General features: G+C 33.1%; 2 protein-coding genes across 3 annotated transcripts in view; one reads left to right on the forward strand and one right to left on the reverse strand.

Annotated features, from left to right (window-relative positions):
* Positions 1-14681, forward strand: part of LOC144852728 (ficolin-2-like) — a 53745-nt gene extending 39064 nt beyond the window's left edge. The window contains exons 1-4 of one of the 2 annotated variants that reach the window (XM_078710688.1): positions 3392-3585; positions 10693-10829; positions 10986-11247; positions 13360-14681. In XM_078710688.1, coding sequence (XP_078566814.1) covers positions 3441-3585; positions 10693-10829; positions 10986-11247; positions 13360-13607 — 792 coding nt within the window. In that variant the 5' untranslated portion in view covers positions 3392-3440 and the 3' untranslated portion in view covers positions 13608-14681. Of the gene's footprint in view, positions 1-3391; positions 3586-10692; positions 10830-10985; positions 11248-13359 lie in introns of those variants that run through there. The other variant, XM_078710687.1, reaches the window with a different exon arrangement.
* Positions 1-27760, reverse strand: part of LOC144852719 (uncharacterized) — a 100648-nt gene that overhangs the window by 62461 nt on the left and 10427 nt on the right. The window contains exons 6-14 of the mRNA XM_078710674.1: positions 25206-25399; positions 24599-24680; positions 23532-23661; positions 22978-23116; positions 22165-22272; positions 21105-21200; positions 20164-20315; positions 19604-19735; positions 17988-19127 (exon numbers count right to left, since the gene is read on the reverse strand). Coding sequence (XP_078566800.1) covers positions 17988-19127; positions 19604-19735; positions 20164-20315; positions 21105-21200; positions 22165-22272; positions 22978-23116; positions 23532-23661; positions 24599-24680; positions 25206-25399 — 2173 coding nt within the window. The remainder of the gene's footprint in view (positions 1-17987; positions 19128-19603; positions 19736-20163; positions 20316-21104; positions 21201-22164; positions 22273-22977; positions 23117-23531; positions 23662-24598; positions 24681-25205; positions 25400-27760) is intronic.

Below are 27760 nucleotides of genomic sequence, written 5' to 3' on the forward strand. Positions count from 1 at the left end.
TACTCTGACAATTTGTTGAAATAAAAAAAATTGTATCAAGAATAAAATTTGGAACTGTTTTTGATTTTTATTTTTTTTTACAGTATTCCTTCACTTTGAAATATCTGTAAGCTAAAAAATGAAAACAATACTGGATATGGAACTTTAAACTTTACTTTGACTGTTCAGACAAAAATAGAAGACGCTAAAGAAATATTGTGTTGTGTGAATATTATTCTATTGTGCGCATCACAAAGTGACAATGTGCGTGTACATAAGAGGGACATGCATGTTGAACTCTGCCAATCAGTCGGCAGTTTAAAATATTTCAATGATGGTAATTTATAGTGAGATGTATTGAATGATACAGCTGCTTACGGACTTAAAATTAACACAAAAAAATGCACATGGTGGTAGTAGTCGACATTAGATGCGCGCAGCAGCAGACATTAGCGAAAGTAAAATACCAAACTTATTTTGGGTGTTTTTCATGGTGTATTATTGGATAGCTATAGATAAAATAAAAAGTAAACTAGACATGAAACTCGTCACTTTGACGAGTTAGTTATCCGCACAACGACAAACGCCACGTGCACGTCATACGTTGGAATATTGCACACAGATAAAGATTATGGCATTATGACAAGAACTGAAGAATATGATATGCTGTTAGTGCTGAATTCTGTCAATTTGTGTCATATAGTATATACATGCAAAGAGTATAATCTGTATACATATTACATACAGTGTAGAATAGGTGAAATTACGGGACCAGCCATTTATTCCAATTTTTAACATGGCGACGGTATCAAAATGAAACACTTAAATAGCAATTTCTGGAGGAAATTATCTCAGGAACAACATATTAACGTGTAGAAGAAATTTGAATACGTAAAATATAGATGCGCACCCTTTTAAATGTGATGAACTATTACGCAAAATATGAAAATACGACTTTTTTTATTCAACTGGCCATATGATGACGTCACAACATCCGATTGGCAAAATGTTTACATGAATTCGTATCTACAATCCAATAGCTTCCAGAAAACGTTTTAATCGTGATTATCACATTTTATTCTTACGAGCTATTACAGATTAAAATTTACTGTAAAGATGAAATTAATGACCCACGTAATTAAAATTTTTAGGCATGATGACGTCATAAAAATTAAAATATTTTTATCTCATGCTAAAGAAAGTTGATTGACCTACACAATATATAAATTTAGGAGAAAAAGGAATACAGATAAGCGTGATGCGCTCCATTGAATGTGATGAGCAATAACGAAAGAGACAAAAATCCTATATTTTACATTCGTGTGGCCACACGATGACGTCACAATGTTTTTTTAGCCTTATCGATGCATGATCCGATATCTACAACTCATCAACTTCTAGATTTTGTAATAAAAATAAACGGTTCACGGTTTACTTTAGAAACTATGACTGTTTAAAAAAAGACATAATTTTGACGATTTTTTAAGCTTTTTCATAAAAAACGCGCACGAATTGTCTAATTCAACATGTTCGTATGGCGTTATTTAAACTGGAAAAGGTCTAAATTGTTTTCAAAATTACTAGGAAAGACTTGAAAAATATAATTCAAGAGAAAAAAATATGTTTTTAACGCTATGTGCGCACCGCGTGCGTAAAAAATTGCGCGCCCGTGGGAATTTTTGACATGCTCAAAATGACAAGAAACGCATAAAAAGTTGATTAGAAATTAATTTTGCGCATTTTGAAATTTTAAATGCGCGTGCGCGCGTAACTTCTTGTGAAACATGCCATTTTTAATCCGTAGAAAGTTTGCCCCTGATATGACTTAAATTTTGTCAAAGTGTCAATACTAAATGACTTTTGGTTTTTAATCTATAATCAATCATTGAAATTCATAAAATTGCGCGTAAGTCACATTGCGCAACTATGACGTCATTCAAAAATAGGAGGTGCACAACTTCACGTAAATGCCCATATGTTGTCAAAGTTATGAAATGTTATGTTTACACATTTTAGAGAAACGCGACTCACAAAAAGGAAGGAAGGATCCAAGAATAATACAGAAAAAAAATATTGATCCCATACAATAACAAGGAGTTATCCGCTTGGCTCTACCAAGCGGATAACTAATAACCAAATTAAATCGAATAAAAAATACATGCTACATAAACATGATATAAACACATTGTTGATTTTTTCCCATAACTGTGGTAAGTTGTTTTCATGTTCAACAATACAGTATATCAAACCATTTGGATTCGTTTTATTCATTTAAATTATTTATATTTCAATGGCTTTGATATTTGCAATTTCGTTCGGAATCAAATTGTGGTCTAGTTTTGATTTAAGCGGTAATATTTATTGTTTACACATTTTGAACTTTCTAAGCATATCAAAATGGCCACAGTGTTTTACTCACTGAGCTAGTCATGATTTACAAAATTCATTCTGTTTAAAGGATAGGTGTAGCTAATTAAAACGTACACGGCGCGATCAGTTGGTATGGTTGGCCGGCTGCCGAGACTAAACACTGTTTTAATTTTGCGGCTTGCCGTGGTATTCGTAGATCCGGCCAGAAAGTGACAGGATTCCTATAAAGTTTCAAGAATAATCAATTTTTGCTCATGAAATACTATGGTATTTTTACTCATGAAATACTATGGTATTTTTACTGTTGGCCCTTTTTTAACCAAAATGTTTGTCACGAGGAATAAAGGCTTCAGGCTTGAGCTCTGGCTCGATGCCCATTTATAGCATGTCTTTTTGTCGGAGCAAGAACAGTTAACTGTTCACTTATCTTTATTTATTTATTTATTTTTTTTAAATTCCCCAATATTTTTGGTTTGGAGTTTATTGACCAATAACAATATGCTATGAGTGAATTGTTGTTTCAAATTTTTCGTTGATTTGAGATATTGAGAGAGTTTGTGTACTTTTGTAATAAATCCATTTAGTATTATTGCCTTTTCACAATTGTTTGGTGCTTTACAAAAATGAACTTTTTGGGGGATTTCCAGATATTAAAATTCTATTTTAAAAATGGGTAACAATGTTTATAGTATATTTGTTAGAATTTTATTTCAGTTGCTTTCTATGAGTACCAAATATGGTCAAATGGGCAAAAAGGCTCAGAGATTTATGGAATTTTTTATTTATGTACGGTAATTTTGCTCAACTAAGCTATATTTTTACCAAAGTTTAACATTTTAAAAATCTGTGGAACAAATGAAAACATATTTCATATTTTATTTTAAGGTTCTATCATTAGAAAACTTTATTATATGGTAGCGGTGCATTTTAAAATAATAAAATAAAAAATTGCGATGTCCTAGGACACAATAGCTCATTCCAAAATGACTATAAATAGACATGACTTGGAACTATCATCCATAATCTGATTGGGTTCCAGGCTTTATTACTACTACTACTGTATCATTTGAACAAGACTGAGAAGAGAAAAGATGCTGATAAGATACTTCCTACTGTCACTGATGGTAGCTCTGGCATTCTCAGACAGCTATGTTGTAGATACTGTAGAACAGGATGGTGTTCCTCAAATACTGGTTGTTATTAAAAATGGATGTGGTGATGAGACAGAAAATAAAGGTAAAATTAATAATAAAATGTTTCCTGTTAACTGAGTAAAAGCTTTAGTATTCTTTTATAAATTTGGTTTTCTTTCAATTGAAATTTTGGGTTAGAAGGCTAATATTTGCATACATATTTGTAATAAAAAAGTAAATTTGATAAGGAGTAATTTTCACTTTTTAGCCCTTTTAGGCTACTGAATCTAGCATATGAGCGGGACAAAATTTGTAGGCAAATGTTTTTCAGTTTTAAATGAATGTATATGTTGTCCTAACCATGCACAACCATGGATTAAAGGGGGGTTCCGGGATTAAAATGAATAGTAAAAAATGTAAAATATATTTGTTTGTCTCTTGAACGGTAAAAGTTTCAATTTATATAAGTGCCCAGTGAAGCAGAACGAAGGCTGTGAAATGAGGCCAGATTACAAGTGCAGCTACGGCGATATGACACTGTGTTACAGAATAGGAAATTCGTGAAATGGTCAATCTTCCGACGACTCGTTATCATTAACCATATCAATTACTTTTGTAAAATTATACTTATCTGATGTAATTTTAGTCGGTCTTCCCATTTATAAAGTCAATTTTCTATGAAAATTCATCAAAACAGTGAAAAATTAGATATGTTTGCACTTTACGTTTGCCGATTTTCGCACTGACTTAGGGAAAGCCTTCAAAATCAATGAAGCGTAACGTATACATTCCTGCTGAGCGAGGAGAGCGAGACGACGATACACATGCTCTCTCCCCCCCATGCCTGGCATTGTCACGTGATAAGCAGATACAGTATACAATACCAAACTGGTCGGGGTCGAGTATACCCCGTCTATAATCACAACAAGAACGATGTACAGTATTTGATTGAAGGTCGACTCGACCTACCGGAATGGTATAGATAATATAGCTCGAATGAGAGAGTTGGAATACATAAGTATTGCTAATTTTAACAAGTGTAGCCTATAGTAAAAGGCCTGGTAGTACCAAGGCATAGGGTCTACTACACTAGCTAGCTCAATTTTTAACTGGGCCGGATCGGCTAGGTCTCCTTCCTACTACCTGGTCTACTTGCTTGATGCAGTATCCGCTTTTTTGGAAAGTAAACTAGGCTTATTTTAGGCCTACTTAGACGATCGGGACACCATACGTGCGGACGGCGATCGGACCTTGTTTTGCCTCAATATTTACAGCCGATATGTTTTAGGTTTAGATTGTTTAGGAGTTTGGTTGATAGGATGGGCTTGGAATCCACTGAGTTTTGTTATTTATGGGCCAATCGTTTAGTAGTAGGCTAGCTAGGCCCATGATGGGCCCCAATGTTTTAACGTAGCCATCGTGGCATGGAATCCCTAGTCAGAATGGCTCTCACCCATGAAAAAAAAATGATTTAGGCTAGGCCTAGCCTAGTACGTGAAGCCGATCTGTAATATTCGAGGTATAAAAATAGTATATAATTTATGACTCCGTAATCTGTAATAAATTTTGTATTTCATTAAATGTCAAATAAATACATGCTACTACTGTTATTATTACACTTTAGTTAGGCCTAGCTTAGAACATCTACAAAAAATGTATTTCACAATGATCGGGTGGTCGTTTGACAGGGGGAGAGAGATGTAAATTAGTTGACAAACACAACGTACACGAGTTTGGAATCCACTGATGACGTGACTTTGTGAATATCTCATGAATATTAATGAGCTTCCCTAAGCTGCTGAAAAACAGACTTTCCATGAATTTACCCTAAAATGTATATGAAATTTAATTTTTTTAATTTCTCGTTATTACTTCTTCATTCTGACATGTCTATATTGTTATAATATTTTTTATTTAATAAATAAACGATATTTAAAAGCAATTTTAAACCCAGAATCCCCCTTTAGGAATAGAAGGATATGCATCAGTTTGAGATCAAAGCTTCCATGACTCTAGCCGACAATGCTGAGCCACAATGTTACAAAATAAACACAGTTTAATTAATTAACTGTTGTTAACAACGAAACGGTTGCGTGCCTAATATATTGTTTACTACACATGCTCAACAACCTTTAACCTTGTTGGCTATGTCTTATCTTGGGGGCGTGATTAATATTTAATATTTTTAGCGCTAGCTGCTATGGCGACAAACAAAACTTTATGCGACGAATTTAATATAACTTTTCTGAATTCAAATTAAACGATCTCCCAGAAATATTACAAGATTATTAATAAATGTAATTAAAAGATTAAATACAAATTGATTGTAAATTGTAGTACCCTTTGGGTTTAAAAAACATTAATTTTGCCATGTTCGAAACCTGCCGCGATTGATATATGCTAATGTTTTTATGACCTTAAAGTAGCATTTCATGACCTGTAGTAGCCCTACATCTGAGACAACAACTAGTTGTTGTCTCAGCCTAATGTAAACTTACAAAATCAGCAAGGATACTAGGCCCAGACCTTCTAGGCTATAGTAAATCCTATGATTTGCCGACATTTATATAGGCCTAGGTAGGCCTATTGGTAGGTTAATCAGAATCTTAAGTGTAGTAGCTACAACGTGTAATCATCTATATCGTATAACATCGAAGAGATTCCGTGTAATGAGATCTTAATTGCAAAAAAAGGCTCCTTGGCTGAATCCTAAAATTGTGTGGATTCCCGGTTGCTGTTGGTGTGTTGGAAGTGTCCTCAGGGTATTACGATTTAATGTATAACTGCTAGGTTTTTGTGGGGTTGACCTCGGCCCGCGCAACACGCTAAAAACTAAAGACGTGTTCAAATTTAGTGTGTTGTATAAACACAGCCGTAGAGTCAGTGGTGACGTATTGCAACTATACATAGCCAGCCAATCCCGGATCACAGTTTTCATTCAATTAGTGATTGGATGTGATGTCGATGACATAACCACTAGCCAATCACCAGGCACTACAATTTAAATATAATCACATCAATATTTAAGGAGATTTATGAAGAAACCACTGCTTAGCCATATATTAAAAACATGTTTGTTGTACTGAGACCACAAGACACGGTAACAACATATATGGTACAAATGCATAATTTAATATTCTTTAGATTAACGCAATTTTTAATGGCAGGAGGTGGCAGGCCAATATGATAATTCAAATATAACTAGACATGAAACTCGTCACTTTGACGAGTTAGTTATCCGCACCACGACAAACGCCACGTGCACGTCATACGTTGGAATATTGCACACAGATAAAGATTATGGCATTATGACAAGAACTGAAGAATATGATATGCTGTTAGTGCTGAATTTTGTGTCATATAGTATATACATGCAAACAGTATAAGCTGTATACATATTACATACAGTGTAGAATAGGTGAAATTACGGGACCCGCCATTTATTCAAATTTTTAACATGGCGACGGTATCAAAATGAAACACTTAGATAGCAATTTCAGAAGGAAATTATCTCAGGAACAACATATTAACGTGTAGAAGAAATTTGAATACGTAAAATATAGATGCGCACCCTTTTAAATGTGATGAACTATTACGCAAAATATGAAAATACGACTTTTTTTATTCAACTGGCCATATGATGACGTCACAACATCCGATTGGCAAAATGTTTACATGAATTCGTATCTACAATCCAATAGCTTCCAGAAAACGTTTTAATCGTGATTATCACATTTTATTCTTACGAGCTATTACAGATTAAAATTTACTGTAAAGATGAAATTAATGACCCACGTAATTAAAATTTTTAGGCATGATGACGTCATAAAAATTAAAATATTTTTATCTCATGCTAAAGAAAGTTGATTGACCTACACAATATATAAATGTAGGAGAAAAAGGAATACAGATAAGCGCGATGCGCTCCATTGAATGTGATGAGCAATAACGAAAGAGACAAAAATCCTATATTTTACATTCGTGTGGCCATACGATGACGTCACAATGTTTTTTTAGCCTTATTGATGCATGATCCGATATCTACAACTCATCAACTTCTAGATTTTGTAATAAAAATAAACGGTTAACGGTTTACTTTAGAAACTATGACTGTTTAAAAAAAGACATAATTTTGACGATTTTTTAAGCTTTTTCATAAAAAACGCGCACGAATTGTCTAATTCAACGTGTTCGTATGGCGTTATTTAAACTGGAAAAGGTCTAAATTGTTTTCAAAATCACTGGGAAAGGCTTGAAAAATATAATTCAAGAGAAAAAAATATGTTTTTAACGCTATGTGCGCACCGCGCGCATAAAAAATTGCGCGCACGTGGGAATTTTTGACATGCTCAAAATGACAAGAAACGCGTAAAAAGTTGATTAGAAATTAATTTTGCGCATTTTGAAATTTTAAATGCGCGTGCGCGCGTAACTTCTTGTCAAACATGCCATTTTTAATCCGTAGAAAGTTTGCCCCTGATATGACTTAAATTTTGTCAAAGTGTCAATACTAAATGACTTTTGGTTTTTAATCTATGATCAATCATTGAAATTCATAAAATTGCGCATAAGTCACGTTGCGCAACTATGACGTCATTCAAAAATAGGAGGTGCACAACTTCACGTAAATGCCCATATGTTGTCAAAGTTATGAAATGTTATGTTTACACATTTTAGAGGAACACGACTCACAAAAAGGAAGGAAGGAAAGAAGAATAATACAGAAAAAAAATATTGATCTCATACAATTACAAGGAGTTATCCGCTTGGTATACCAAGCGGATAACTAAAAATTGCATATTTTATTAATATTACCAACTACTTAAAATTATCGGTCATAAGAAAGTGAACTTTTCGTAGTCCGATTGTGATGAAATTAAAACAGAATTGTTCAGCAACATATTGTTGTTGTCAATCATCGACACAGTATAGAACAATCAGACTGCGCTTACGATTTCTACACGGCTACGTTTTGTTCTAAAAAAATGTAACAGTTAATTGGCAGCGTTCTATAGAGGGCCACGGTTAGAGACATGGAGTTCAATGAGTGTGTTTGTTTGATTGGCAGCAGTGCTTTAGTATAGGCATGCGCGTTGGAAATTGTTTGATGTCACTGTCGATGCATATCCTTATATTACTTAATCCATGACACAACAAATCAACACTCCGTCATCCACCGCCTTCATATGCAAATGAGCATAAATATGCAAATTAGCTATAAAACCCATATTTTTATGATATCTCTTAAACTAATAATCCATCTATTACACTTTTTGTGGCAAACCCTATGTTTTCATACCCAACAGATTCAATGATCAAATACCATGTATACCAGGTGAAAACGCAATTTAAATCATGCTTGAGTAATTTTTGTCTAAAATTAACATTTTTTCTGTAAATTTTGGTTCAGATAACCGACTACCCAGGTTTTCTATTGTTATTATGAACCAGGCACAATATCAACAGATCACTGTTAATTCGTGTAATGTCATTTGGTGAATGATGAAAGGTTATATATCGATTCGGCTTATTATGCCATTATTTGTACTATACACTCATAATCATTCATTATTTGTATAATAACTGATTGATAGTAATCCCTTAATATACCAATTATGAATCTTTATTTTGTAGAATTAACGACGTAAATCTTTTGAAAAATTAATTATGGTGTGCTGCCATGTGTCATGTCATTTATAGTTTGTACTACACCTTGCCTTTAGCTCCTTTGGTAATATCCGCAAATAACGAATATACATCGATATATATACTAAAGCAGTACATTACCTATACTACTCATCATGATATGATACACAGGCATAAGCCATATCTCCTTTCTTTTTAGTCACAATTAATTACAATGAAAAACTATTTCCTCTAAAAAAAAATAATGACCACACATGGGTATAGGTGTAATTGTGAACAAGGGTATAAGTCTACTAATGTAATGAATGTTACAAGTACCATTAGAATGTAACATTACGTGTGGGAATCATGTAGAGGACACAGTTACACGCAGTACTGAAGGCGACTAGAATGAAGTATAGTACAATAGTACTCTAGTACGTCTGTATCTCTAACATTACACATACATTTCTAATGAAATTTAGAAATAAAATCACATACACAAGGTCATCTGATCGGTTAATAATTAGTTTCACCAATACATGGTATTTGATCACTTAAAATGATTCAAATGTGTTCATTAGGTATGGAAACACATGGTTTGCCACAAAAATTGTAATGAATGGATTATTAGTTTATAGGACATACCGTGAGAATATGGGTTTTATAGCTAATTTGCATATTTATGCTCATTTGCATATGAAGGCGGTGGATGATGGAGGGTTGATTTGTTGTATGGTCAGGACAACATATACATAATATTCATTTAAAACCTAAAAACATTTGCTTGCAATTTTGTCCCAGTTCACCATATTTTTTAGCTATATTGAGTAGCCTATTTTGCCCATTATCTCATCTATCTGGTTTTATTTTCTGCATAAATAAGAATTAACACTTTTTATCTTGAAACGAATGTCCAAGTCATCAGGGCTCGATACCTCCTATCAAACCATCAGCTAATGTTTGCTGGTTGTAATTTTTGAAAAATAGTATTACTACAACATGGTATGGTGACTTGACCTGTCAATTTCTGTACTTCTCTTTGTAGAATTAATTGATTTGTCAAAATATGCTAATTTCTGCCTGGGTTTCAAATTTAAATTAGATCTTCTACTGCTTTATGAGCGCAAGGGTTGTTTGTGGATACAAAAGTTAATTTTGAGCCCTGCACAGGAAAAAGGCAGTGGTCAGATTTTAGCTGCATTTTGGTTGATATTTTGGTTTACATTATTTATATGCCTGCCATCTGCCATAAAAATAAAAACTTTTGTACAAATAGCTAACCAATAATTAGTATCATTGAATATAACTCACTGGATCAATTCAATGTGATCTAATTAAATAGCAAGGATATTGTTTTATAATATTCATTAGTCATCTATATACCATATATGTGAGTTGAATATCTATGCTGAATTTATGTATATTATAGAAACAATAAAAACTTTCCTTCAACATGTCTGCCATAACACATGTGCTTGCCCTTCAAAAAGCAATCCTTAATCATGGAGGTATACATTAGAAAAATTATAAAATTATCTAATTTTATACCTCCATGCCTAATTAATATATACATTTTTTCAAGGTTATCCACGAGACTGCACTGACATACTTGAACGCAACAGTGAAGCAACAAGTGGGGCTTACATGATCAATATTCGTGATGGAGGTGAACCATTCCGAGTTTACTGCGATATGGACACTGATGGAGGCGGATGGATGGTAGGCTTCACTGTTATTGGGCCCAATTACCGCTAATAGTTTTAATAAAAAGTTTTATGATGGGCATGTAAATTTTATTTCATATAATTTAACTAAAATTGTCCTTATCTCAACAGTAGAACAATGTAAAAAGCATATTTAAATGCTTTTGTTTAGGTCTTTCAAAGACGAGAAGATGGATCCATGAATTTCTATAGAAATTGGGCAGCATACAAGGCAGGGTTTGGGAATCTTAATAGTGAGCATTGGCTTGGTAATGATAACATTCATCGCATTACAGCTGATGGTCACTTTGAATTAAGAGTGGACATGTCCACCTTTGAGGGTGAATCGGCGTATGCTCACTACGGCAACTTCCGAATAGGTGATGAGGGAAGTAACTACAAACTGATATGTGGTGGCTATAGTGGAAATGCAGGTAACGACAAGTTTGGCTCATCTACAGTACATTCTGGTTCAACACTTTAAATACTGTATGTACAGGGGAATATAGTAATAATATACAAACATTATATAGCATCAATACAAAATCCTACAAAAATTCTTACTTTTCACACAACACAAAGTAAACGAAGAGGTCGGAAGATACCATCAGTACTTGATAGAGTTATACAACAAAGTCAACTTACTAGATGCAACTTCATTGGAGCCTGCTTCAACAGAAATTTATAATTCTCAGCAATGTTTTAACTGTATATATGAACTGTTTTATAAGTTGTTTTGTGACTGTGCATTTTGGTAGTAGTCACTCTCATACTGTACATTTAAAAGTAACACATCCAAATGCCAACTTTAAGTCAATGGCTACCAGATGTCTCTGTGAGACGGTTATTTGAACCAGTACCAGTACCAGTAATTTCAAAACGATGATCAAAGATGCACATTCTAAAATTTTCTAAATAAATGAGTTTTTAGATTAATTTTAAATGAGTCAAAAGTGGGTGAAAGTTTAAATGTATAGAGTAAAAAAAATAGTAAAATTATGAAAATTATAAGAATTTGGTTAAAGTACTGTGTACTCTAGAGTGAAATAAAGAATGAAATAATAAATGTGGGACACACCCACTGAAAAAAAAAAGACATAATCTATATACAAATTATGGTTAATTCTGACATAGGCGAGCACAATGAAAAAACTTCGGTATAAATCTCCGCCTTGGAAACCTTATCTATCTTAGATGTACCGCGAAACGTAGATTTTATAACATTAGTTTTCAGTACTACGCTATTGTTCCATTTTTGTCTTTTACAATGACAAAATTTAGCGTTACCTATCGAAATTTGTGGATATCACAGGGTTATTTTTACACACTCACGCTGTTGTTCAACTGGCTTCCGGGTCCGTCACTTCCGGCAAAATGGCCGTTGGTGGCGACAGTCAATATTAAATACAAATATTTTAGTGGTTCAATGTATCATGAACTACTGCAATTAATTTGTTTTAGATATTCAACTAATCAATTATATTGATTAAAGGCATACAACTACAATTTGACGTGAACTAATTATTTATGCTATTTATTAATCATTTGATCAAATTTAGCTGCGATTCAATGTTACTATAGAAGGCCTGGTAGGCGTACCAGGGAAACACATTTACTGTTTATATTATCGATTATTTCTGTTGCTTGCTCTATTTATAATTATAAATGGTGTCTACTACGACCGATATATAAGTAGGCTACGAAAGTTGTTATTTGATCATTTTGTTCCAAAATTAACAAGATGCATCACAAAAAAAACATGCATTACTCATCAGTCATATGCATAGGTGTCACCCAGGCTTTAATTTCCAGTGGCGTCATGTCATGTTTTCGAGAACCATTCGGGTACACCCACTAGAGGGTGCGCGAGCGAAGCGAGCAAACCCTCTAGTAATAATAATAATTTTATATTTTTTATATTTCATATAAACAGTTGCGTGTCACAAATATGATATTTCATGGCCTCACGGCCAAATTGCGCATGATTTTTAAAGTGATAATAAAAAAAACACTCAGAAGAGGGAAACACTGAGAAAGAAAGGAAATTAAGAATTATGGAGCTCAATATAAAAATCATGGGACTACAAGCAAACACTATAAAATTGTTAACATGAGAACAATTTCAGACATCAATTTTAGGGGGAAAGGGATTTGCAAAATTTAATTTTTATATGCCTAATAAGTCACAGAAACAAATGGGACAAAAAAAACAAATCTACATATTAATATTATTAATCACTTATCAAAATATTGCACCTCTATTACTGCACTAAGAGAATCGAAACTGGAAGATATATTGGAATATTCCTTTATCAATCAATACATTTGAATAAATATTTTACAACTTTTGTTTATTGGTCAACATTACATGTTGTAGTTAATATGTGTACCAAATTTCAGCAATTAAAAACGTATAAATAAGCAGGATTTCAGTAGGTAGTAAATTAGGAAGTACTATATACCAAAGTGCACATTATGTCCAATTTACTGAAATTGGCTAGATTCTACTCGAGTGATATATTCAAATATAATTATCTTTATTTTAGGTGATTCACTGACACAACATACCAATTTCCAGTTTTCGACGTTTGACCAAGATAATGACGTATCAGCCTCATCATGTTCTGTGTCATACAAGGGAGGTTGGTGGTATGGTGCCTGTCACAGTTCAAATCTGAATGGATTGTACCTGGGTGGTCAGACCGATCAGTATGCAAAAGGTGTGGTGTGGAGACATTGGAAAGATTACTACTATTCCTTGAAAACTAGCGAGATGAAAATACGTAGAATTTAATGGTAGCATGATACAGTGAACTTTCAGTATCTTTTGTTTTTATGAATTAAACACAGAGTATAATAATTAATTTGAAAATTAATAAAATTCAAAGACACTTTCCCTACGTTTTTTTTTTAATTTATGTAAAATTGAACTATTAATGTGAAAAATAAGTTGATTCTAATAATTTAAGCAGGCCGCTATAATACTGGCATGTGTGATATATTAGATTAAGAGTAGCGCCCTCTAGAGGTGGAGGAGAGGAGAACGCACATGGGTGACCGGAGAAAAACATGTAAACCAGTATTGAGCTGAGTCGGGCTTGCATAGTTGTTTATTAAATACTGATAGTCATAAATATTATATTGTAACCTTCTGTAAGTAAACGGCATATTGTTAATATTTGTACAGATCTCTAACTAACTATCGAAATTAGGCCGTGGATGATCCACGTTGTTTAGCCGTTGAATTATAATGGCGTGCCATATTATGAATAGATAATTATTACTCGATGGTAACAGAATAGAGATTATCTATGTTAATTGTGAACACCATGTCGATTTGCGATCATCACGTAAGAGTAATAACTGTTGATATACGCAAGGCATTATGTGTAGTTACTATACTTGTGCATTTAGACATAAGATGATATTTAGGTTGGACTGTAGTGTTAATAAGTTAAGATGTATCGTTGTGCAAGAGATGGACACACTCCCTCTGTTCTCTGCCGTCACGCTTGAACGGTTTTACTTGTTGAGACTTGTCTCCGTTGAAAGCGTTAGTTTTACGGTGTTATTTTTATAGTGTTAAAGTTTGATATTGATTGAAAGGATAGTAATAATTCGGACTGTTATGATTTAGTGGATAGAGTATGATTACCTTTTATATGAATCATTTAGCAGCTACCTTTATATGTGCCAACATAGTGTTTTGAGTAAATCATTTAATATACTGTGTATAACTATAACTTACTATGTTTCATTCTAGGAGTGAACCAGCGAGTTGGGCATATTAGGTGGGCTGTTGTCACTGTCATTTAAATTTTGTATTGTTTGGATTTTCTCGAATTAAAGTGGAATAATAGCTCTCCCAGATATTTTTGTCTATGTGGTTTATTCAGTCGCCACACATGCATCTTGCACAGATTGATATTTTCGTTTGCTATATGCAATATATCGTGAAGGGAAAATGTAGAAGAACAGTATTTCCACGATTTGTATTAACAGATCCTGTAAAAAAAAGACAATTCAGCTACAGCTAACGTACAATGTTCATACTGTATGTTACCGCTGTTTGCCAGATAGACATAAGGCCCGTCTACGAGGTCATTCAATGCGAGCTACTTAGGTAACACATTGTTTTTCACTTTTTATCGTAATTAACCATAATATAATGTATATTTAAGACAAGGAATATCCTGGTTTAATGTATGCATTATTACCTCCGCCAAGGAGGTTATGTTTTCACCCCTGTATGTTTGTGTGAACTGAACTGAACTGAACTTTTATTGTATCTCTTTTAAATCAGAGGCACAGTCTCAATGAGATGTGCAACAAGTTTACAGTGAAAAATAATACATACACACTTAAATACAAATACAAAACAAGAAATTAGACATGTGTGTGTGTGTGTGTGACGTGTGTGTGTGTCTGTCTGTGAACAGCCTGGAGGCCAGTTTTTATCCGATTCTCACCAAATTTGGCAACAATGATCTATGCCCCAAAAGCTCGGACGAGTTCGAATTTGAGGGGAAAAGGTCATAGGTCAAGGTCACAACTAACAAAAAACTATTTTACTGCCTAGAGACCACAGTTTTTTTTTTGGTTTATTCTCACCAAACTTAGCCACAATGATCAATGACACATCATATAATTGTGGTTAAATTTTGAAGGGTCAGGGTCAAAGATCAAGGTCCACAAAAAACAAATAAAAAAATAATAAAAAAAAAACATCAGTGAGACTCGAACCACCGATCTCAACTGTGAGAGGCTGGATACATAACCATTACACCACACTGCCATCCACAACTTCGTAGTGTGCAGTTAACATATTTACACTTATAACTAATAAAAAAAATGTAAAAAAAAATATTCAGGGGGCATTTTACAGTAGGCGGAGGTTTGTACTCTCGGAGTACCCTCTAGTTTTATTTTATTTTTCTACCATGTATTTATTTATGTATAAGAATTACAGAGAAAGTGTCTTCAATATAAACATATTTTGTTTTTAAAATGTCTTAATGAACATTGTTAAAGGAAAGGAACACCCTAATATCTTACCTAACTATTATAAAAGTAACCCTACCAACTTAATATTCAGAACAATTTATGTTTAAATCGGATTTGTAGTTTTCTAGTAAACAGGATTTTAAAGCTGTTTTCAAGACATTTGAAAATCGCCATCTTGTGCTCATGACAGCCTGTTTGTGACGTCAGATACGGCCAATTTTAAGATTCGCGGTTACATTCGGTGCTTCTATTGGCTAAGCGAATCCGCTAATATGATTGGCTAATAACGCGACATGCGGTTATGCAGGATGGCGATGACACGGTATGAGCATGCGCTGGCTTGGTAAACAAACCATCGATCGATCTTTTCTCCTGCGTAAATCTTTCAGCTATTGTTAATCTATTGTTACTTTTATTGCCTAGCTGTTTCAAACGGGATTTGGTAGGGGAATTAACTGGCAAACCTTCCAAACGGAGGCTGTTGGTTGACGATGCAGTGTCTACTTTATTTTCGTTCAACACGAGTTCTAGGCCTAGTAAGGCATACAGTACAGATACACTGGCCGCAAGTACACCATTCTTCGACGGCTTGTTATGCTCGAGAATGTTGTTCTTCTCTTCTTTTTTCCTCATCAGCACGACGCAAAATTAACTTTCTGTATATTCTGGTTCCAAATTTTCTGAATTATAAAAACTCCAAGCCATATTCCGAAAATATTAGGTATGTTAGGCTATTTAATTGATTTTATTTATGGTTATATCCCGCACTTCCATATTGAAATACTGTACTAAGACGATGGAGGCTTGGATTTGCTTGAATGCGTCCACCTAATCTGATGTCACATAATTGTTCTTAACCTGTCAAAATGGCGCTGTTCAATTTCCGATATGTTGTCGTTTAAAAGTCTATTTTGTAACTAAATTGCTTACTATTGTACCTTGAACCATTGTAATCATGTTTTTATTACATTTATCTATAAGCACAGTGGCACATTTAGCCCAGGGTGTTCCTTTCCTTTAATGATGAAGGGTGTATAATGTTCAACCATCCCAGGTTAACATAATAGTGAAAGGGGTATAAGAATAAAGTAGTCTAGTTTTGATGTTATTCATGGCCTCACTCGTATGTTCTATTGTCGATCATTTACACACATTGCTTATTAACAGAACATAACAAAGGGCTAGTGTTGCCCAAAAGCTCTGCTCTTTTTTCTGACTGTTTTACTTTATCATTTTAATTTAGATTTAGCTTATTTTGCTTATTTTATTTTGTATCCTCATTGAGATCCACTGATACCGACAGCATTGTCATTTTTTCTGTAATTTGCCTTTGAATATATGAATAAAATTGTTTGAATACTGTTCGTTTTGTTTTGTAAAACAGAACTGGCCGGGTTATATGTTTTATTGTAGATTAATTCTATTACGTGTTGAGTCATCAGTGTATTGTTAAACATCTCAAGTTCCAATGTCTAAATAAACGTTGGAAAAGAAATATTGTACATAAAACTAAAAAAAAGTTTAATGCAGCCATCAACCACAAAAAATAATCATTATACGGCTAATTTAACAAGGCCAACAGCCATAATAAGCCGCGTGCTAAAACGCATAGTGATACCAAACCGACAGACCGACCGACCGGCATAGTGAACTATAGAATCGCGTCCACGCGACTAAAAATGACGTACAATGTATCATGAAAGGAAGGAATTTCCGAGTTGACAGAAAACCACTCATCCTAGTAAAGTGGTATAAAAATCACCTAATATTGTTGTTAGTGCTTTTCTTTTTACTACATCAATAAAGGGTGGGAATTTAACATGTACTGAAAATAAAGTTTTTCAGTAGCTGTTAAATTTGTTATTTCTTTATTGCTTTTTTCATATTTAATTAGTAAAAGTAATTAATTTCAGTTTGGGTCAACACAAAACATACCACTTCTTGAATTGGATGGCCACAGAACAGAGAAAATAAACGTTTTTTTCATTATTATTTATCTATTTCATGATCAAAATCTCAAGCAGTTGAAAATCACTTTTATTGGTAAGTGGAACAAAATTAATACCATGTGATATGAGGCATCTACTATTGTACGGTAATTAAAATGAGTGATAATCATCAAAAAAAGAAAAACAAATAATTGTGTGCTAAAATCAATTATTGTACTTACTTTTTTCTGAAGAATATACTCTTTAACGAATGTTTGAACGATTTCTTTGATGAGAGTTTAGAATCGTCAATAGCAACATGCTTCTTGTTGCGTCTCGTCTTGCCTGTAACATAATGTTCATCTCCAGCATCATTCCATACCGTTAATGGTGTTGGCACGTCAGCATCTGCTGCATTCTTCTTTTTGCGATTTTTAGCTTTACTTATTTTACGTAAATCTGGTTGTGAATAATGCTTGGAATTCTCTGTGATGCTACCACCTTCAATTGATGCAGAATCATAAGTTGGCGTACCATATGTATCAGAGGATTTTTGACAGATTGGACTGTCGCATGGAGCAATAATTGGCAAGCTTTTGTACATCATATCATCTGCATCTCGTATCGGACTTTCTCGTAAAATTGGAAAACTGTTTTCATTATCGCAACCAGTCTTTCTATTCGCTTCTTCGACTTTCGTTGTAATCATAGTTTTCAATTGCATTGTTCTTGAGGGCGCATTTGTTAGCGTGGATGGTACATAACAGACACTATCTAAATCAGTATCATCTGCACCATAAATTCCATAATTTGATGATGTTGGTAGGGTTCGATGTTGTTGCCTTCCTCCCAAGATTCTTGAATTTGTTGAAAAGTCAAATTTGTCATTTATATATGGGGAATTGCGCATGTCACTTATTTCAGCATGGGGAATCACCACATCCGATCGCAAACTGTATCCGCTTGAAACTTGACCTATGCTATGGTTACCATTAATCAAACCTGTTGACAGCTGACCAAAAGTACTATGGTTACTCTGTACAAGACCATATCTTGCCAAAGCTGGTTGAGATTTAGCAAGACTTTGTTCAGGGTACGTAACATCTGTTTTAGATGTTTTCATCCACATACTCTCAGACTTTTTCATGTCTTCAATGTGGCTGGCATTCATACTACTCAGAGATGGCGCTGATCTGAACTGCAGCATTTTATGCCGCATTCTTGCTTTGTTGCGTGATTTTGGTCGATATTTGTTGATGGCTTTTGATTTGAAGTCACTGAAATGCGAATGTTGGATAGCTTCTGTACTTTTAAGTTGAAAAACAGGACTGGCAGCAAGTTCACTCAGTAACTGATGGGTGTGGTTAAGCTCCTGAATTAACCTATGACCAGATAACAAAACAACAATACTACTAAATTAATGCTCTTTTTACTTTTGTTGAAAAACTCAACTTCCAAAAATCATTGAAATTTAATTAGACTTTTAAAAATGCAAATAGTCTATTCTTCTTTTCAAAAAATTCATTTTGAAAACCACACTTCAAGAAAAGTTTAGTTTATTATGTCCCAAACAAATATTAAGTATCTGGAGAGTTAAAGCATGGCACTATCATTTTTTTAAATCGCTAGAAGAGTACTATTTAAAAAAAATCATCTATAATACTGATGTGTTTGGGTGTTTTGTTAAGATGGAAAATCCATTGCATGTATAACCTAAATGCTATTTTTTTGGTATAACCAAAACAATTGCGAGAAATTGCATCTTCAACGGAAAACTTCCACGATTATCAGGAGACTTTGGAGGTTTTTGACAAAGTGTGTTTGGTTCTGGTTGACTTTAATACCAAAAAAAAATTACCTGCTAGTTCTGTTTTCTGGTATTTGTTCATCATTTGAATGTATTCCACTGTCTTTTGTTGAAGACCCCTGACTTGGTGTTTTAGCATCCATGCTTGTGCTATCATAATAAGTAGGTAATTTGTTTTCTTTTCTATCAAATGAAAAGAAATATTAATTATAATAATTGCATTATTTTTGTTTTCTTTCTTCAGTTACAGTAGCTCACCTTCTTTGAAACACACCTATCGAATAACTCAAGGCAATATAATTAAGCCTTAACACTACGGCCAAAACTAGTTGTTGCGTCCAGTTAAAATGGCGTAAAATCTAGTAAAGTGACACATGGATCAAAATGCATAAGTGTCACATCGATATACTGGTTCTAATTCGTTTTGAATAGAAATCTAATTGGTTAGAGACATTTCAAATTTTATTAAGTAATGTGTAGTCCCACTTCATATTTGATAAGCTAATATTTTTTTCTTTTAAATATATTAAATATTTATCAAACATGAACACACAATAAATTTGTTTTCAGCTATGTAATGTAATCAAGGTCATAGATTGATACATAATTACCGTTTATAAAGTACTACAGGGAATTGCTTAGTAGTCTGAATGGCCGATTCGATCGCTGGTTTTTGTTCCGTCACAAAGTCAGTCAAGCGTTGCGTAGAGCTCTGTACATAAATATAATCCGGATGGTCCACAGATGTACATCTTGATAATTGCTAAAAAATATAAAAAAATTGAAATGGAAACTTCTTTAATATTACAACTTTTAAAAAGTAAATACAAAAAAATTTAAAATCTTAATTGCCAATCTCAATTTTAATATTAATTTTATAAACATTGTTTTTTTTTTTATCCATGTGTTTGAATTATAAAAATTTAATATATATTTGACCAGCAAACTCTAAACAGCTCATTTATATAGAGGAAAGATGAGTACATCTGTGAGAAAAATCAGGCTCAATTATACTAAAAGTTTATAATTATATTTAAACTTTATAACTTTACTAATAAAAAAACATTTCAAAAATGTATTGCATCATCATTTAAAAATAATAGAATCATAATAAACCCTAAATTAGGGTCCACTTGGAGAAACAAATATCTGAGTAAATATTTGAATGTTGAGAAAAGATTGAAGTTATTATTGTGTGGAGAGTTGGACAGATGGAAAGTGTGCATTGGCAGTATTTTGTCATGATTGTATGGGCCTAATGTTTTGACCAATTTAATGCAATTGAGAAAGTTATAGAACAATTGAGAATAATAGAGACTTACTCAGTGGGGTAACGTGGGGAGAAAGGACCATTGGTTTAGCACTCTCAAGTGGCAGTTCAATGCTGGGTAGTTGCATTAGGACTGCTCATGCTTTGGGGCCCCTTTTAGGAGCTTAAACGCTCTTGGACGCAGTTACGCCACTGGACTTAATATAATTATAAGCCCGTCTCAAGAGTCTGAATTCCCTGATTTCTTGACATTTACAAAAATGAAGCGACATAGTTGATTACCTTAAGGAAGATAACATATTGAGGTATACGTTGAACAGGACTAAGTAGGCTGCCAACTAGATCCGACTCAATAAAACCTAAACTAGACAACTGTTTCTGTAAAAGAAAATACATTGAATTCATTGATTATAAGTATTTATAGTATGTAGTTTAACTTTAAATATATAATTGATTTTATATACATATATTAAGTATGTATACGTGTACACTTATATATATGTTGAAGGCCAACAAAGCTAACCTAAATGCAAATATTTACATTTCTACAGAAATGTACTTCTGTATGTGACTAATGAAAGAAAATTGACAATTCAGTTTCATAAATATTTATTAGTAATATTTCAAACCTCAATGGAGCAATTTTCACTTAAGAGCTGTTTTTGTCTATTTCATATTAACTATTTATAATTTATCACATCTTGAAGTTGTCATGAGTTTATTATCAACAATAGATTGGAGTTTAAAATTTGAATTATCTAGTAAATATTAAATGCTTGTAAAACAGTTTAAATTTTTGTGTCATGCGGCATTTTTTTTTTATTTTGTCATTATACATCATTATAAAGACAACATTATAAAAAATGTTACATTATTAGCATAAATAAATCTGTTTTATTTGAACACTTTCAACAGTTTTGTTTCATAGAACAGCAAATAAAACAACTTGTGTCATCTTTACCATGAGATGAACATCGACTGTCAGGCTTTCTGTGAAAATACATTTATATCGGTTCTGTGATATATCCTGCGAGCTTGTATATAATAGGGTAGGGTCAAAATAGATGGGTTGCATTCCAATTGGTCTGCTTTTATTTTCTCATAAGTAATCTTTGGAGGACAGTACGTACAGTATTACAGTATGTATGGCTTTGTTTGTTAACAAAACAGCACTGTTTTATTTTCTGAACGCATGACAAGATTTTAACAATGCGGTCAACCTCTATTCAGAGGAACACATCTATCCAGAAAAACACTCCTATTCTCACCATTAATGTGATACAGGGTTGTCTATTGAAGTATCTATATCATATATGAATTCCAATCAATTATTAAAACTTACCCTTAAAAACTTGCGGAAAGTGTGAGACTTTTGGCAGTAATAACTCATCTTTGATAAAGAGCTTGGAAAATTTGCAATATAGCTTGTATACACATCTAGCGTGTCAGCCTGCAAATTAGTGAAATAGGGTGATAAATAATATATTATAGACAGTATAATTGGGTTTTATAAAGGACTACTGTACATGTTGCCCAAAGCCTGACGAACCAAAACATTTGTGGTCATCCATTTTTCTGCAATTGAGGATTAACATTGTGAGTATACTATAAAACCTCAAAAAGAAGCACATGAGGTTTTTGTCCTTTTTTAGTCGCCTGCAACGCGACTCCACAGCTCACTATATAGGTCGGTAAACACTAACTTGAGCACGCGACTGCAGCCATGTATGGCCTTGTTTACTCATGGGTTGCTGCTTTTCGAGATGGGCTTGATTTCGAAATTAACTTCTTTTCGAGGTTTTACGGTAATTTTCTAAGGCGCCCTTTTTATATATAATATATTTATTAACCAAAAATCAGCTTTAAAAAATTCCAAAATTTAGGAATTAGCAGAAACAATTTGTGTACAAATATTGCAATCCGAAATATTTGTGGGCCCATAACGTATTTAATAATTTCTCATTGTACAAATAAGTTTATAATAAAATTACAAGACATTTTGGAGGGAAAAATAAAGAAAATATATATAAACAAGATGTAACTTTAAGGCAAATAATGTACGACTATGGTTTCAGCCAGTGGCTGCTTGTGTCATTAAACAAAAAAATAAAGATATACTGAATATTATTATAACTTAATTAAACAAATTGCCTACATTGTATGTATCTGTAATTCTTGCCAAAATATCACCCATCATGCCTTGCCATTTCCAGGTGTTCAAACGACTTTGCAATGACATCAGCAACGATTTGTGCTTCTGAAGTAAAGAGGCTAGCTCAGTTGGGAATATTACACTAGAAAAACATTTAAATTGAAAATGAAATAAAAATATAAAAATAAATTGTCTAGTACCAGTATGCACAAGAATTGTGAATGAAGGAAAATTAAAGTAGGCTATTGTTATCTTTTTGCAATCACTAGTCAAGATTGTTTAACTATAGAATCACTTAATGTGCTTTATCCCAAGATGATTGGACCTTACAATATGTTTTTGAAATATTTGTTGTAAATAAAATCAATATAAATAGTAAATTAGGATAAAAAATTGCATCGCAATTTGTATTATACATGAACTAATATATTTTCATCTGGATAGTAAATGTTTTTTCTACAGCTTACAAAATTTGGAAAATCAAGTTTGTAAACTGTATTTCAATCCCATTATCATGTATTCCATACAACACAAAAAGGTGACAAAATACTAAATACCTTATATCAGGCTGGGGGATAAATCCTTCACCAAGAAGAGGGTTGTTAAAATGCTGTTGTGTAGTTTGTAACTGATTTACATAACGTCTTTCAGATTCTAAGAATTGCCTTGCCAAAGTTTGTCTCAAAGCTATACATGAGAGAGAAATATTTAAAGATGTATTGTCCCTTGAAACACAAAAAAATGAAGGTCAAAATATTATAAATTTAAATTGGCCATATCAAAGTAATATTAAAGTTATTCACTTTAAGTCGAAAATTCAAGCCAAAAGCAACAAGTTTACGTAATTAACAGGTAAATTAGTTTGATTACATTTCGTCTGGAAAATCATCGCGAGCGAAAGTAAACAAAGATTTCAAACCACGAGTACGCATTATGCATATGCTAATTACGATCAACTCGTCACGGTTGAGAAGGTATTTTCACACAGATCGTGAGGAAGTTTTATGATTATGCATACAGAGTAGCCAAACAAGCGCGTTTCATTATGGGATATGTTTTCGAAAACTTTGACTGGAAGTCAAAGTTATTTTTTTAACAAAAAAACGTCTGTATTTCAGTTAAATGATTTTTTTTTCGACAAATTTTTGGTGATAGTTAATAACTATTGTGATACTTCAAAATGACCCACCTTTTTTCGAAATCTGTTATTTTTTATTTTTTTGGAATTAGTCAAAGGGACAATACATCTTTAAGTGAAAATTGTATAATCAATGTGAATTAAAAACAATGTATGTCTAACCAATTTGTGGTTTTAGAAATTTGATCTATTTTGTGCTTACAGTAGCTTACCCTGATAAACTAAGAATTATAGGGCCTGTTTCTGCTGAGCAAGAGAATACTGATTTAAAATACTATATTTTGAAAAACAGTATTTTCTTGCCAGCAGTTATAACAGGTCCTTATAAAAAGTATGATTTTTAAACGGTTTTAAAATAAAGCTATTTGAAGCTGCAATGTGATTTTCTTTACAAACCCAGTGTTCTTGTGTATATTTTTTAAGAATGCAAGAGATCCCTGATGTTGTGTTTCTTCATGAGTGTTTCATTAATGTGCTTTATTTTACCTTCTTCGGATGAGATGAATTCAGTTTGTTTTGGAGGAAAATCCATTGGTCCAAATGAACTATTGCACGAGCCACTTGATTCCTGTAAAAACAGTCATATGATTACTTCGTCAAATAATGAGTTTATATAAAATTTTTGTGTAAAAAAGTTGTGATCCATCATAAAATCAGATTATTTATGTCATAAATCAGTGCAATCTATAATTAATTTTTTTTGTATGAGGAAAATATTTGAATTTTGTTCATTGTTACAAAGTTATCCAGATCCTCTTTATTTTATTGCACAAGTGAAAGTAAAAGTACTGTACATTTGATTCATTAACCCTAAATTAACGATGGGAATTATTAGTGGTTTGCAAGGCGAAATCAATATTTTGATATAAAGTTTGCGGCATACCACGTATATATATATATATATATATTGAAAAGAACTGTGAGTTTCTCAACGTTATATTAACTTATAGACACAAGTAATAAGCGCATATTAAAATGATCTTATTTCTAAATGCATACAAATCATTATATATATTATATAAATAATACAATTTTTCATTATCAGTTCAATTTATTTGAAGTAGGAAAAATGATGGGATATTGAGTAGTTCACCTGACAATTCACCTCATTTCCTCTTCGCAATTGCACAGTGCGCTTGAAAGAAGACTTGACACTTTCTTCCTCCGTTAAGTTTGCTTCTAAATCCGTTGTTACAGACTCCTTCTCCAAATCTTTATAGTAATCTTTCTCATCATTTTCAAGGTCAAGTCCATCATCCGAGTCATCAGAATCATAGTCTAATATACCTAAAAATTACAAGTAGGCTTAAATGATAAGTAAATGCTGATCGGTGATATTTTACTAGGAATTATAATTATTTGCAAATCACTGCAACAAGTAGTAGTAGTTAGTGTGAAGTCTTTCAGAGCTGTGTAGATCAAACAAATTTTAAACAATTTGGTAAAAAGTTTATTTATAGCAGAACAAATGTAAACATACATCAGAAAAGACAGTAACATCTCAGGACAGCATATATATCAGGATAGTACTAGTTTAAGTATAGAGTCCCCCTCGAGAGAGAGTAATATTATATTACAAAATGAAGAACATTAATATACATTAATAGAGCCAAAGATCTGCAGACCTATATTATGCCTTTATGCTCTAAAAACAGCCTTTCTCTCCAACAAATTATTGTGATCCTTTCTTTTTGTACCGTCGTTAGACACAGTGCAAAGACAAGAACTGATAAGAATTTATCTGAATTCCAGTGACAAGCTAAAGAAACTAGTAGAGGCTAATTTATTCTTAATTATTTGATGTTGCCCTTGTTTTCTTTACCTTACAAGTTATAGGATTTTAACTTTGATATGTTGTCTCGTCCGCATAACTATACATACCGATAGACGATATACAAAGCATTCAAAGGATTCTAGATACGTTAGCGGAATTACTGCTAGGCAATGACTGTGTGTTTGCTGCCTAAACAGGAGTGTGTACCGATCACCTGTAAAGTGCAGTACGTGTAGTCAGATAGACCCGTGCGATATATGCATACGTTGGATCCGGCGAAATCTGCGCCACTACCACATCCTGTGGGATGTACAATATCCGATATCTCACCTGAGACGGCTTCCATGGAGTCTCAGATCCACCACCTCAAAGACAAAGGAGACACTTCTCGCAGTGGATAGAGTGGCCTGCGAGATGCTCTGTGTAACATCTATATCAGGCTACTTTCTGTCATTCTTGGCCGACCCTGATAACCCAAGAGAGAACAATTCTGAGGTCATTACACTTTTACAGCAGATCACAGGTCTTATTGCTGATCAGCAGGCTTTTCTATCTCTGACGTTGGCCGACATTTCTCCAGCTTTCATCTTAGGTTCACTACATCTGAATTGTTCGGAGCCAAGGACTTTTTCTTAGAAGGAAGCGACTCCTACTGAACTGCAAGAGTCTAAACAAGCGAATCATTAGGACGTACTGTCCTGACAGACCTTATGTCAGCCTCATTTCCCTTCTTCGAAAATTGTCGACAAGTGGTGTGCCGTCTCGGGACACGAGTCAACCGTCTTTCTACTGTCTATAAGTGCTGCTTACCTGGATAAACAGTCCTCCCATTAGACAAGCATCTTGTGAATGGTGAGGTATGTATATAACAGCAGTGTATTTCACTTATAAAATCTTTACAGTTAAAAATAAAAATTCTAATGACAAAATAATAATAAAGATTTTCCATGAAAACCAATTAATATAATTTAAAGAGAATAAACGAGACCAGTTGATTAACTATGCTTTGAATTTCTGACTCATAAAGTAAATGAGGTATTGCTTGTTAAATTTAATGTTAAAAATATAACACATGCTTTCTATGTGATAACTGTCAGAGCAAATAAAACTGTTCATCATAAGCTAGAAAAATCCACTAGCAAACTGTAATAAAACACGAGCTGTAAAATGACATGACATTCAATAGCAATGATGAACAGATCTATTTACATACATGCAAATAAGGAAATATATATATATATATAAGAGAGTGTTTGAATGTGTCTTTTTTTAAACGCCACACATCCATATACATAACATGGGTTATCAAATAACTGGAATTGTACTGGGAAGGTTTTAAACTACATTTAAAAACGATCTGACATTTTGGATCCAATATGGCAGTCGAAATGGCTGTGACAAAATGATATAAAAACAATTGTTTACTTGATAAATTTTATTTTTCCTAAGGGAAAAAACCGGAACCAGACAGAAGTCCATTATCTGGTAAATTTGACGATTTCAAGACATGTTTATACCTAATTATAGTTTAATTATTTTGTATGTTTTATAATTTGTATAGAATAAAGTAAGATTTAGAGTTATTGGAGTTTAGAATTACAAAGCATAATACTTTTAATTGAAAAAGAAACTAAATGAATATTTATGAGTACAGTGTGATGGTACAAATAATTTCAAGAGGTGAAAGATGAAAGATCATTATTTGTACCATAGCACAATCGTCCAACCAAATTAGAGGAATTTAGGTATTATATAAAACACAATATAGTAGATATATAAGTAGAAATATATTTACATCACAGGCACAGAATAAATTCTAAACCGCCCGGTGATAATTGAATTGAAATGTAATTAATTAATTTGAAATGTTAAGA

The sequence above is a fragment of the Antedon bifida genome, chromosome 9, assembly GCF_963402885.1.
Source record: "Antedon bifida chromosome 9, ecAntBifi1.1, whole genome shotgun sequence".
Lineage (NCBI taxonomy): Eukaryota > Metazoa > Echinodermata > Crinoidea > Comatulida > Antedonidae > Antedon > Antedon bifida.